General features: G+C 45.4%; 1 protein-coding gene across 1 annotated transcript in view; it reads right to left on the reverse strand.

Annotated features, from left to right (window-relative positions):
- The window catches only part of LOC144822413 (lysosomal alpha-glucosidase-like), a 993087-nt gene that overhangs the window by 277262 nt on the left and 700699 nt on the right, over positions 1 to 15126 (reverse strand). Inside the window, exon 16 of the mRNA XM_078679897.1 lies at positions 9914 to 10062. Within this exon, the coding sequence (XP_078536023.1) occupies positions 9914 to 10062 (149 nt within the window). The remainder of the gene's footprint in view (positions 1 to 9913; positions 10063 to 15126) is intronic.

Consider the following 15126-nt stretch of genomic DNA (forward strand, 5'->3'; position numbering starts at 1 on the left):
GGCACTACTGTGACAGCACAACGCCATGGAGAAGAGGTGACAAGGAACATCTCGTGGTTCAAGCGAATACCATCAATATCGCTCAGCGCCGAGAACCAGAGTGATACGCCAGAAGGGCGTAACATCTCCAGTGAACCAGAAGAACTCTCACACTCTAGCCCAGTGAAAACCTGTCCAGCTCCAGTTCCCGAATCACCAAACTCACCACCAAGAACCTATCCAGAGAACACAACGGTGAGAGGATGACGACTGTACAACCGTAGGCCTAACCCCAGGCCCAATCAGAGACTAGCAGATTTTGTGTGTTAAATTTAATTTGTTCAAAAGACTAACTTGGGAAGGAATGTAGCGCTCTAGTGTTTATCTGAAACTCGGGTCACGGCCGGAAATACGTGCATCCATGTATCACCTTCTAGCCAGGCGTGGCCAGAAGGGTATAAATAAATGAGCGGGAGTCGCTTGTGACTTCCGGCCCAAATAACTAAGCACGGTGTCTGTGTCCCCTCATTTCCTTACTCTCCTGTTATCCCCATAACCGATCCCCTACACAACACAATAGGAAAAAAAGGGCTCTCATTGCAGTGACCGAGTAATAAAAGACAGTCCTTAATGGAATGTAGTGGGACCTTCACAATCCTAGGCCCCAGTGTCGCTGCACCTGCTGCATTACTGATAGGTGCACCTCTGCAGAAGGGAGTCAGATTCCTGCAAGGGGTTGCCACAAACGACTAGCATGTGTGCATGGCTTGAGTGCAGAAACTATTCAGAACAGAGCATGATTATTTGGGTAGGCGTCCTCTGAATCCCACATTCCAAAATTATCTGTACATTATGATACTGTCATCTGCATAGCGTTCTGTTTGCCATTAGCAAGGCCTCGTAGCACTGTGGGGGTTACCTTAGCATGAGATTTTGGCGTTTCCAGAGTTGGCCTGTGGTGGTTTGCTCCGGATATTGTGCATTGTCCTCTCATTAGAGGTGGGCAACCCACTGAAGGCTCGAGCCAAATCCTCTTGGACCCTCAAGCCAAAAGCAAGCCAAGCCTTCATGTGGCTCCTGCTGGCTGCCACGCTCTCACCTCATGCGCCAACTGTTAGACAAATATTAATCTTTTATGTATGAGCGGCGCCACCCGTATCTAGGGGCGTGGCGCCCTTATTGGCATCTCGGGCAGGAGCCTGTATTATTTCCGTCCTTTCCGGTAGGCGGGACATGAGGGGAGGCTGGAAGTGAAAAGTGTTGTGGGCGGCCACCCTTCAGCGTCAGCAAAGGGGGCAGACAGGCAGTCGTTCCCACCCCTCGTCAAGGATAAAAGCCGTGCGGAGGGGGAAGGAGGCCCTCTTTGTCCTTTCCTGGAGCTCCTGAGGCGGCACACCAGCAACAAGTTACAACGAGTGGCCGTGTTTAACCATGTGGTGCCACAATGATGAAGTGTTTTTCTTGGTATGTGGTGTATGAAGCGATGCCGGTGGGAAAAGGATGCAAATATGCTGGTTCGTGGCACAGGAGAAAATGAGAGGGTCTTCACAGCGTAGTTAGGTATTTGGGAGGGATTTTAAGTAAAAGAAAACATATTTTCAAGGTTTTTTATAGTGGGTTCTGCGATAAGGGGTCATGGCTAAAAGTTTTAGTGTTGCATAACACAACAGATTCGACCGCGCGTAACGAAAGTTACTACGGATAAAAACAGTGCAAGTTGGGCCCTGCTGGCACAGCAAGCACGGGGGATTCATTACCGAAGTGCGTGTATTGATATCCGGATGGCTAAGGTCATGCTTAGAATGTAAATAATATGTTTGCAAAATGTATTCCTTGGAATGGAAATAACCTACCTCTTTTGGCTAACATGTGTGTTGATTGGTTTATCTATGCCTTGAAATGGTCAAGCGTTTCAGTTAAGAACAAAAAAGATTACTCTGCTTTAAAGGTGTAATAAACGACTACGCAGTGATGACCAACTATCTGCCTTATGTCTTTCTATGGTGCCTAAGGGGCGGCAATGAGGATAAGATAAGTATGTTGTTCATGGAGGGGCGACTTGCACGTTGTATGCACACTAAAACAGGAGCGAGAAAGAGATTCCTTCCCATTTAGTGACTGAAACGCACAATGTGAAACCCATAATCTGGGATCAAATCTGATTTCTCCTCTTGACCAAACTGTGTGATCCTAAGCAATTTCTTTATTTAACTGTGCATTATTTTCTTTCATTTTCACTTATGAGAACAGCTTGAAATACAAGAGTTCAGCTTGGCGCTGTACAAACCCTGCATTTTATTTAACAGACGATAATGTTGCTCCATGTGCAACAACACCCTAGGCCACGAATAGAGTGCACTTGACAAATGAATATTGACTTCGTTCACTAATGCATCGTCAAGGAGGAGGGGAGGCATGATTTTTCTAACCTCATGTTTAAACTATAACTTTTAATGAAAGTCTTTCGATGCAGTGATATAACCTGATGTATTGAAGTGAAACTCTTCTGCGTGGTAAAGAAATACACTTTCTTAGGATTTTGAAGCAACATTATAATATTTTACATGATGATTGTTGTGTGATTTTATTGCCAAACATGTTCATGACCTTGCTTTTAAACAGGGTCTTAAAGCTCTGACTCGGCACTTTCTGCTAATTTGTTGGTTTGCTCAAATCTAACTGTCATTGCTAATTTTGGTATTGGAGAGGTCTGCTGGATTAGATTTGACCTATTATTTACGTGCCTCATGGGACAGTAAACCATAGTATCCTTTGACTTGTGGTTTACCATAGGACCTTTGACCTGTGGTAAACCCTAGGACCCTTTGACCTGTGGTTTACCATAAGGCCCTTTGACCTGTGGTACTCAATAGGACCCTTTGACCTCTGGTACCCAATAGGACCCTTTGACCTGTGACTATAAATAGTCTGGGTCTTCTGTTGCAGGCCATGTGACATGTCTGAGCCATGTTGTGGCACATGAGATTATTCTGTGGGTCATATTTTGTTTAACATTTGTGAGTGGTGTATCTGGTGATAAGTGCTGCTGGAAGCAATGTGACAGCGTGACAGATGTATATAGGAGGGGCCAGACTGGGAACTAAAAGCAGACCTGGAGAAACTATTAAAACGAGTCCTGCTCTCTTCCTCCTCTCTCACTTCTCTCTATGCGTCTCACTCTCTCTGCTCTCTCGCCCTCTCAAGTCTGCTGTAATTACCTGGGGGTGCTGGGAACAGCGGCAGAGGCACCAGTCCTCCACTGGCTACAGCCCCCCGGGGAATCCCCTGATTGAAGAAAAGGGTAGTTCGGCAATTTATGCAGATGTGAGTGTGGGGTGTGTATCTCATATACGTCAATGAGAGGTTTCAAAGAGTAGTCTCCATAGTTCTGATTAAATACCAACATCCGCTGAGTATGAATCAGTCTCCTTTGTACTTGTAGAGAGAACACAGAAGGGATGAGAAAAAGAAAACGAGGGATGGCGGGAAGGTAGGAGATGGCAGGAGGGAGAAGATATAGGGGCTAGGAAGGTATGAGGGGAGGTGAAGGAATGAGCAGAAAAGGTACAATAAGATCTTTTGGAATTTTTTAACTTATCAAATATGTCACCTCAAATGATTCCTCACTATTAAATATGCAATGGTTTATGAAAGCTTCAATGAATGAGGGACACTTTTTCTGGGTGCCCGAGCCTACTTTTGGTGTTAATCCAACCACAGAGTCACTCCGTTCACTTAGTCTTTGGTTGTCTTCAAATTTCTACTTAGATATACAGACAAAGACGTTCCAATTGATAATAAGGCACATTACCACCTAGATCTCCCTAACCATGAGTTCTAAATATTTATAAAATCTCTTCCTTACTATAACATTGCCATCTGCACTCCACTGAAAGGAAACTATCAGCATCATAAATGGCCAAGGAGACATGGAATTTTGGTGAGAAACCCCAATATGAACTGAGAGATTTCATTGGTCTATAAGTTGCCTTTATAAGACCGAATGGAAGCCCTATATGCTCGATGTAGTTGGAGATATCTGTTTCTTTCAAAGATATGCCTCTATGTGTATCAAAACCTTTCCTCTATGTGTGTGTGGCCCTTGTTTGACAAAGGCCCTACTTCATAATGCCTAATTGTGAGAAGTTGACCCTGGTATATGCTTTCCACTAATTAAAGTGGGCACCTTGCACCAGTCCAAACAACCCTTATGGTGATTTAAGAGGTCAAAGATAACCTTAGAAAGCTATCCAAGTGGTAGCTGTGGAGAGCAGCCTTCAGGCTTAGTCTTAAAGGAATGTTAAGCAGCTTGTTTTTACCAGAATGCAACCTTATAGTATTGGTTAAATGAAAGAACCACACAGTAGTTATAAAAATATGTATTTATCAGAATAGCACTATCTAGTATGACACAGTATCTCCTACATGGAGATAATCCCAAAGCACACAATACGTAGGCACAGAAATTACAGTAAATAGCACTAATACACAGTTGGCCCCAGGGGGGGACCAAACCATATACTAAGAAAGTGGTATAAGAACCACGACTCGAGTCAAGACAGTTTGGAAAGGACGTAGAATCACTGGGACCCCAAGGAACCACCCAGGGGGAGTAAGTAGAGACCCCACCGAGGACAGGTGCAGCGTGGGAACACGACCGCGTGCTCCGTACAATTCTATGGGAAAGTTGCGGTAGAAGTTTTAGAGTTTAAGGACCCTTCCCAGTGGACCTCGAAGAAACCCTGTGGAAGACATATGTTTTGAGAACCACCCCACCCGTGGATACCAAGGTACCCTAGTTACCTATCCCAGGGAAGCTGGGTGCATAGGTCTGAAGTGGCGTTGGAAACCGCTGTTGAACCCAAGGGAGGACTTCGAAGAAGAGCTGCTGCTGGAAGGAAGTAAAGTGTCAGTTGGAATCCAAAGGTGTGTTCTTGTTGAAGAGTACCTGAAACCAGAGGGGACAGAGTCTGGGTCACTCAGGAATGACCAGGGGCTCGGTAGACGAATGCCCACCGATGTTGGGTGCTTCATGTGCATTTATGGAGTCCTTGCCTTTGCAGCTACGGGGACCAGGAGATGTCGAGGACAACCAGGAGATGGTTATGAGTTGTCCCACAAAGGATGTCGAGCACTGAGGGGTCAGTGTCCAGAGGGAGCGCCAAGCCTTGGCAACAGTAACCCACGCAGTAGATAAAAGATATGCATGGTTCAGACCAGAAACGTGCAGGGGATTCACCAAACACAGGGGAGTCAGGGCATGCCTGGAACAACCAGGGGGGGCAAGAAAAGAAAAGTTGACCCTCAAATAGACCCACAGGCAGGAGGCAACGGAGTCGCAAGAGGACCGCAAGCGATTTCACCAAACAACTGCCCATGGAGCACTGGATGAGAGGTCAAAGTTCTTGGTAGAAAATGGTGGCAGAGGTTAGGGCTACTCGTAGCACGAATGCACTTGTTCGGGAAATTCCAACAAGCATATGCACCTGCAAATATATATGGTGCACAGGAGTTCGGGTATTGCAGCTCCCATGAGGGATTCTGACGGCAAAATTGGTAAGAGGACAGCTCAGACCTCAATGGATAAGAACACCTACCTCTTGTGTTGCTGAAGCCTTCGGACTCCATAGGAGCTCAGGATCAGCAAACCAGACAGCAGTGTTGAGGTGCTTGCGAATGCAGGGGAGTGACTCCTTCACTCCAAGGGAGACATCTTTGGTTGTTTTTGATGCTCCACAGATCCTGCCATGATACTGTATGGTGCAGGGGCACAGAAGATGATGCAGCAGACTGAGTGAGAGATGAAGTTAGACCCAAACGAAGTCCAACGAAGTCCAGAGTGTCCAGATGGTCGAAGCTCAGTGGTTTCTGGTTCAGAATCTTGTCCACGTCGAATCTAGGGCCCTACAGTCAAGTAAGCCCTTAAGTACCCACAGAAGAGGGTTGGCAAGATTCAGGGGACCCTCCCAGGCGAGGGTCTGGATAGTTGGGAGGCTCCTCCCATGTTCTTTGTCCAGTTACACATCAGAGCGTTTGAACTGGAGTATGCACAGGGGACACCAGATGTACCCCTTGTGCAGGCTTTCAGTTGCTGGCAAGCACACCCACCCAGCCCTAACACACTAAATCCTGTCTGGGATGTGGTCACACCTCCCTGTGACAGGATGCCTATTGTTCTGCCTTCCCCTGCTTGAGCTTGGCTCAGCAGCAGGAGGGCAGAAACGTGTTTCTGGTCAGCAACAACTATTTTGTGCTTTCCGGGACTAGAAGGATGGTACAGGGAACACCAGGGACCCCACGAAGCTCGCTTCTGAGCGGTGGAATCATACCTCCCACTGCAGCTCCAGGTGTGGGGGTATGATTCCAACATGTTTGACACAGAACACGATAGGGTTAGTTTCAGCCATTTTAGAGATGGTCATCAAGCGGGCGCGTAATACCCCTTTATATGTCGTATATGGCTCCTTCACTGACAACCTGAGAGATTGAACTCCCTAGGCTGCAGGGGTGTTCTGCTCATGCAGTTGCCCCCTCTCACTTAGAACCAAGCACCCTGCCCTCAGGATTGTAAAGCCCTGCTAGAGGGGTGACTTATAGGTTTTAAGTGCAGTGATCCTTAGATATAGTAAACCAATATCTTAAGTAAGTGGTGCATTCACCAACTTACACAGGCAGCAATGGCAGGCCTGTAGGTTCCGTTTTGCATGGCCTCTCAGGGGTGGCATAATACATGCTGCAGCCCAAGGGAGGCCTCTGGGGTACCTATGCCCTGGGTACATGGATACCATATACTAGGGACTAACACAGGTACACCAGTATCCAATCTGGAGAGTACCTAAGTACATAAGATAACAGTTTAAGGAGAAAGCAGATAGACTGGGGTCCTGATTAGCAGGATCCCAGTCAGACTAGTCAAAAACAGCATCACATGAAGCAAAAAGTGGGGCCAACCATAATAAGCAGATCCTACTTTCCTACACTAAGGTTTCCACAACAAATCTCTAGTCAACAATCAGAGGAAAGCAATGAACAAAACAATTCTTAAATAGAAGAATAAGACCCAGATTTACTGATTAATTGACTGGTTCACAAATTTGGTTTCCATCAGTAGTGGTTCAATTATGGACATCCAGGTGTAAGTCAGAAGTAGTTCAACCATATTCACAGAAAAATCGTTAGCAATTGGGTCTGTCTCATGAGCTTGATGTCTACTATGAGCAGAACGAAACTTTAACTTGAGATTTAATATTAGATCCAACGGGAGAACGTAATCACCTTCACAAACAATCTTATTCATGATCGCTGTTGAAGAATCTTTCTACAGAGGTAGATGCCATCATTTTAGGGCTTTAATAGATATTTATTTTTAAGGGGCCACTAGCGACCTCCCGATCTTATCTGATTTCTGAGCAATTACGACATAGCAATAGATTTAAAATAAGATCAGCCCTTTATTTAAACTACTGCAAACATTCCTCTTTGGAAATATTTGTTTATTTAATGCAATTGCAAAATTCTTTCACTAAAGTCAGAGTTTTATCATTTATCCGGATGCGTAAAACCCTTTAAGCTCATTACGACATGACTTATAGCATCCTTGATACTTGGTGATGGGGTAGAGTGAGCCGGAAGACGTTTGAAAAATGCATATCACAGTGAAATTAGTCTAGATTGAATTAAACTTGGATTGCGAGGACGCTAATCTAAAATACTCTGATTTGAGGAGCAGGTGGTGAGACCATGTAAGCACTAAAGACTTTTGAGGTAATGGAGGTTTGAGATGAATATTGCTATTGGTGTAGATGCCTTCTCTTTTACCTGTCAACCCCATCACTCGATCAGTGAAGGCTCATTTTGTCACAGGTTTCTGTGTGCCACTGAGAGCTAGTGGTCTCGTGTGATATCAAGTGGAACATAGCAAACAAGCCAGAGGCTGTGTTAGAAATGGTATTCGGAACACAGATCCCAACCTCTGCCCCTTTGCCATAATTCCTGTGCTGTGCATAACCCTCTCCCTTCACCTCGATTTTCTCACCCTTCTCAGCGAGAGTGGTGTATCTGGTGCCCATCTCATCAGTCACAGCAACCTAGAAGGAGCTCTAAAAGTGGATATACCACAACGCCGACAACATCAAGCATGCAGAGGCCGACTGCGGCATCTTAACATGTGATTTTCAGAAATCATTGGGCAATGGTGTTGTGGTCCAGGATTTTCACTCCACCAAGCACGAGACTACAACTGCCATAAGGCAATGTAGCACAGTTGCAGCAGGCATATGACAACAGATGCATAATTCACAGCCGACCGCCCATCCTCAACATAGGAAACACATTGAGGGGTAGTGCACACTGTGGGGTGGTTGCACTTACTGGAGCTACACAAATGGCCGTTTTTCATGAGCCCTGAATGAGAGTGTTCCTGAAATTCTACTTAAACCATTTGCATAGACATTGTGCTTTTACTATACCATGGGTGATCCATAAATTCCCTTTCAGCTTTGTTTTTTCAACGATTTTGTGACACTATACACCCACTCATATTACAGACAAAACCCTCAAAATAATAGCATACATTAATCTGACTGGATGACCCAAATTCTATAGATCGCCCTGTAGCAGGTACAACATTCCACTAACATTTAGACTGACTGATGCAGAGTATCATTTTTGCACTGGTAGATCACTTAAAATGGTAATATTACATCTTGGCATGGTGGCACCTTTATGTCATTGGGGAAAAACTATTAATAATAATGGATCTTTTAAGAACTGGGCTCCACCGCAGGAAATAGGTGAGTCCATTATATATTATAACTTTCTGAAAGCGAGCTTGGCGGTGACCCCTTGCCACGAGTAGGGGTGGGGGTAGTTCGCATAATTCCATGTGGCATAAGAGATGCAAACGGAAAAACTCAAAATCACATAGGAATGGTAGTAAGTACAAAGGTCAACTACATATACTAGTGGTTAGTGTCCTATATATACAAATAGTAAATTCACTCAAGATTACATTTTAACAGTGATTGGGCTTGGACAATTATATATTACATATTTACATAAATACATATATTTATGATTTACAGAAGCATGTCTCAGGCATAGGGAAAAAGCATACAAGAGGAGAGAAATTCAGGGGAGGGAGGAAAGGAATAGGGGAGGTAGAAAGAGAGTGCGGGAGGGAAGAGGTAGGGGAGGTGGTGATGAGTGATGAGATCAGGGGCATCAGCATTATTCACTAAGATTGCTATTCACAAACTGCACTTCTAAGTTTACAACATCCAAAAGGGACTCAAAACAGTACTAAATGTACTCTATTTTAGACACGGAGTAAGTCTAGCACCATACATGGACAGCCACTGCTACTGCACCCTGCCCCCTCCCCCGCCCCTGCCATACAAATAATGGAGGCAGGGAATTAAAATAGAACCTAATAGGAAATAAAGTTAAACAAAATTAATCTAATCAGGAAAGTCCATCTTGGTGATAGACCCCAGGCTTTACAACAGGACACTCGTGAACTCTCTCCCACTAAATCTATGGTGACTTCTGTCTAGATTCAGAAACTCCTCAACACATGATTAAGCACACCCATGTTGTTAGTATATATACATATATATATATATATATATATATATATATATATATATATATATATATATATATATATATATATATATATATATATATATATATATACCTTTATCAGCGGCCTGACACCCTAAAGGAAACGTGTGCTTTACAGATATTCAAAATAAAATGTATACATTTAATACATGAGAGATTTTGCTGTTGGAGATCAATTGCAATGACAACAAAGCATAGTGTTTTAGCCATGGTTGAGAAACATTCAGCCACATTTTATTCACCTCTCAGTGGCTTGTCTTCAGAGTTTTTGGCTGCGGTCAGAAAATAAATGATTGTTTAAGGCACTTACTCGTGCATGACTGGCCGAACCACAGTGTTGCCAGCCACGTGGGCAAAGTAGAAAAGCGTGTACAGGTAGGGCAGCAGAGTGTACCGCGTCAGCAGCGCCGATCTGGAAATGGCCGCAAACTCGGCGCCGAACGAAGCTGGGTCTTGTTCCTGTCAACAAGCAGATTTATTGAGAACATCTGTCATACGAGATGCTTATTTATCAGAATATTAAAAACAAAACTGCTGCGCGTAGCACACATTCATGGCCCTCAACCTGATTCCCAGATGGTATCCCACAAGCTATGATAAAAGAATGCCAAGCACACATCTGTACTAACGTTTCGAATTAGAATAGAGGTTTTTTTTTTTTTTTTTTTTAAAGCACGGTGCATATTTCTTGCTTATAGATGAGCAGGCAGTCTTCCTCCTTCACCACACCAATAAATTAGAGCAAAACACAGGATTGTGCCGACGTTATCAATAAACATATAATGTAGAGTCTAATCATATCAATATCCAGCATGGTGCTACTTGTTTTTTGGCCTACGATAAATTTGCATCAAAGTGCTATACTGCTCCACGTTGTCCTTTTATTCTCTATTTTTTCTTTGTAACGCCGCTTAATGCTTTTTTTTATAGCAGCAGAATTTGAAGTTTGTATTTTGAGACCAAGAAAATTACTGAGCATTACTAATAGAAATAAAGCAGCATAGCACACGAGTTCTAGATGTTGTGAGGGGCTAAACACCACCTCAGGCAAATTGACTCTGACAAAAATAAAATCATCTTTACCTCCCCCAAACAACACCCAATCCCCTGGCAGTTTATGAAATCTGGTCCACTCTCTCTCTCTGGCTGATTCACAAAGAAAAGAGAAAAATCCTCATATTTAAGCAGGTACAGATTTCTACAAAGACGTCAGATTTCCAAACTTAATCTCATTTCTAAACAATCTGCTGACACTGGTCTGTATAAATAAAAACCCCATCCTGTGGCCGAGCTTTCTCCATTCTGGTACCTAAGCTGGTGGAATGCATTGTCATAGGTGCCACCGTGCCAGGCAATCAACGCATGTGGGGTGCGGGTCCCACCAGTCATTAGGAGAACGTGGCTCCTCTGCGGTTTGCTCTTACACTTGCGTGAAAACTGCGAGAGATCATTTTTCCTTCAGACCCTGGGAATAATTCGCACCCTTACAAAATTTCTTCAGCCACAGCAGCCAAGAGACCTTTTTTGGTGGTAACCCGATCACCACTGATCACTACTGGAGCAGACTCCTCACTGTTAGACTCAACTACTCATCCGAACCTTAAAAGATTGTGTGAAGTCAGTGTACCTATGGAATGCACATGTTATTCTAAACCTACCGATAAACTGATGTAACTACACCCACTATGCATTATTTCATTGATAAAATTGCACATTTACAGGGTGTTTTGGCCTTCCACCAATCCGAATAGGTGCAGTAGCAACAGCTACTAAGCACGGGTGGTGGAGCGGGAGGGGAGCGGAGGGGTGAATGTAAAAAAGAAAAATAAACTCACCTGAATGCCACCTGGTGCTGCTGCCTCTGCTCCATCTCCTCCGTGATGCAACAGGAAACTCCCAGCCTCCCAGAAGCCTCTGTCCAATCACAATGCTGCTTTAAGCAGTGTTGTGATTGGTCTGAGCGCCGTGGTTCGGCGTTCAGACAGGGGCTTGTAGGCTGTGCATGTTCCTCACCCAGCTGTAAATGCAGCCTGGTGGGGAAAATGTGAAGTGCGCATGACGGTTGGACCGACCCACTTTAGAGTGTGCTTTACACTCGCACCTGCCCTGTGCACTGGCCAGCCCTGCACCCCGCCCTTTGCCGCAACCAAGTAGGAAGGAATATGAAAACAATATTATCGTTTTCCTTTTTACACTGCTCACAAAACAATGGAGCCAAGCTCCTTTGCCTTAGCAGATCAACCGCCACTGAATAGTTGCATACATACTGCCATCACGCCTACAAAGAAGATGAAGCTCATAACGAGGTCATGTTCAAGATCCAGTTACCCCTGCCCCTTCATTCAAAGAGTAGCCTGTGTACAATTGCATCGATTGTCTTTACTTAGCTTGGCGCCTATTGCTTGTTAGCAATTACTTCGCACCAGAGGCAGACATGACAGGAGCAGACATCACAAGCACTGATTCGCCTCTCCGAGCACTCCCAGAATATGGCTGTGAATTAATCGGAAACCAGGGGCCTAACGGAAACCTCTGCAGCCCCTGTGGCGCAATGATATGTGGTAGAGTAGACTGACTGGCACATCCCAATATTCTGCTGGGGGAGGGGGAGAATGGACCAGGCCGAGCGCTAGAATAGCGCGGGCCGTCCTTATGGCGGTTGAGCCTGTCCCCAGGGGAAGGTTACGGCGGGGCATGAACCGGAAGCACTTTAAGTGCTTCCGGTTCACACGGACATCCAACAGCGGGGTCAGACCAGTTTAGACTGGCCAGTGCCCCACCCCTGTTAAAAGGGGGTGTGGGGAGCAGAACAGTCTCTTGTTCTTATGCTCCCCACGGGCAAAGCACCCGGGCCGCCAGCGGCCCATAATTTCTTTTCCCCACCCACCATCCCCTAAGGAGGTAATTTAAATGCAATATTTGCACAGGCTCACTGCACGCCGTGAGGGCAACAGCATCAGCTCTTCACCGCCAGCGCCGTGAGGGGAACGGCAGGACTTGCCAGGACTTGGTGCGGTGTTGTTCAACCAGGCGAACTACACTTCCCACAAGCCCCGGGGGTGACGCACATCCCTGACGCTCTCCACGCGCCCGGAGGCTTTAAGAACTCGGAGCACCGAACGCTCCTGGGGGCAATATTTGCACAGGCTCACTGCACGCCGTGAGGGCAACGGCATCAGCTCTTCACCGCCAGCGCCGTGAGGGGAACGGCAGGACTTGCCAGGACTTGGCGCGGTGTTGTTCAACCAGGCGAACTACACTTCCCACAAGCCCCGGGGGTGACGCACAACCCTGACGCTCTCCACGCGCCCGGAGGCGCTTTAAAAACTCGGTACGCCTCTCGCACCGCGGAACGCGCGCGGGCAGCACCGGGACAAGGGCGGGACAGTCTGTGGCAGTCCGGGGCTGAACGAGGCTGGGCTGGGCCATAGACTTCAACCCCTATACCGTGAGACTTGTGACTTACATTGGTGGTGTATCACTATTAGTGTGTTTTAAAGTTTTCTGTGCCACTGGGAGTTGGCGCCGATATATTGTGCAATTCATGATAGCTCTCGGACATTAATAGCAGTTTGTTTTGGTTATATTTTGTTTTTCCTTTCATTCTCTTTTAATCATGTCCAAATTGAAATCTGTGAAAACCCCACCAGTACTGGCTACATTAGATAATTACTTAGTTAAGGTGGTCAGTAAAATTAACAATGATATGCGAGTATCCCTAGGGTTAGGTAGTCCCCCATCGTCTCCCACTCTGCCAGTCTCACTAGTCCCACTGGTCTCAGTCGATAGTAATGGTTTTGAAAATGCCAATGTTACCGACAAGGAAGTGCCAGAACAACTGGTGTCAAACCAAGTCATGCTGGATGACTCCCCTGACACCTGGGCACAGTGTTCCCCGGCCCCTACCCCTTGAGTGGTTAGAGCTTGCAGGAAAGTCCAAACTAAACGAGGGGGAACCCGTAACACTTAAAAAAGAGAAGTTACCCCCCTAAAAATATTTCTGAGGATGGGGAGTCTACGGTTAAAGACGGCTCAGTTATATTGGACATTGGACAATTTAACCATTTGGTCAGTGTAATCGATTCTAAAATAGAAGGGATTATTAAACCCCTAGTGGCTAAACTTGACCAGATCTCTGCTGAGGTGATAAGATTAGGAAGCCTTTTGGACACTCATATCGCTTCGGCTAGAAGTTCTAAGGCTACAGTTGAGAGCACTAGTGTTAGTGCTAGTAAAGCCACAGCGAGAAGATCTAAGGTCCCAGTAGAGAGTACTAGCGTTAGTGATAGTGAAGCTGCTCCAACTGAGGGGGGGTCATGTGCTAATGAGATAATTACGCAGAACGCCTCTTTTACGGCCTGTTTAGAGAAGCAGACCATAAAACCAGATGAGATTAAAGTGGGATGGACTGAAGTAAAAAGAAAGCACTCTATTAACCTCCCTCCTGACTGTGCACCATATGTGGTGGTATTAACTAATGTTCCGCCCACTGAAACCCATATGAGCCAGAGGCAGCAGGAATCTCATGACTCGTTAAAAAATAAAACTGTTTCCTGGCTGCATAGACAATGCGGGTTCCCAACTGCTTATTCAGATCAGCTGTTGACTACTAGAAGGGTCAACTGGATAGGGAACTCAAGGAAAAATTGCAGGGGCGATTGCGTTATTGTTAATTTTAAGTACCCAAAACCCGCTGCTACCGTTTTGCTCAGAGCAGCTTCCCTACCGACCCCGGACAACAGTGTGTGCGTGCGCTCACTTGGATTTTTCTATTGTCACCTTAACAATGCCCCATATGACAATAATGGTCCAAGGCTTTACCCACCTTCTCATAGGCCCTATTTTGATATCCCGACCCAAAATCGATTCCATGCTCTAAACTCCTTGGATGCAAATGACTGACTTGCCCAGGACGGTCAGTCCAAACCTGGTGAGACCCCTAGTGTTCAGTTGTATAAGAGAGTTGATAATATCATGGTATCGGAGTTAAATGTGGTGGCAGATTCAAGTCTGACCACCGAGTGTGGGGCTCAGAGTCATGGACACCAGCATGAGGGAGATGCCATTAATGGTCTTTCGGTGTCGGATGGCACAGGAACAAGGGGTAAGGGGATTACAATTGTCAGTTGGAACGTTGCAGGATTAAAATCCAAGGGGAATGTCCTGGGTTGGACGAATTTTATCAACACATACGACATTCTCTGTTTCCAAGAAACGTGGTGCAGGGAAGATGTCAGTTATGAGGGATTTGTTTCTTATAATTTGCCAGTGAAGGGCACCGGACCAGGGAGAGCGAAAGGTGGTTTACTGATATTAGTATCTATTCTTCGCCCAATAGTAATAAAAAAGTATATAACTGTGGGAGATCATGTTCAGATTCTTTGGCTTCTTGAAGACTAAGGTCGTAATATCCTACTGATAAATTATTATAACAATATTTTTGACAATACAAGGGTGAAAGTAGTAACTGATCTGGCCAGTGCCATTGAAAATGTATGTTTAGTAGGGAATGTTACTTTCAAT

The sequence above is a fragment of the Lissotriton helveticus genome, chromosome 1_1 (assembly GCF_964261635.1).
Source record: "Lissotriton helveticus chromosome 1_1, aLisHel1.1, whole genome shotgun sequence".
NCBI lineage: Eukaryota > Metazoa > Chordata > Amphibia > Caudata > Salamandridae > Lissotriton > Lissotriton helveticus.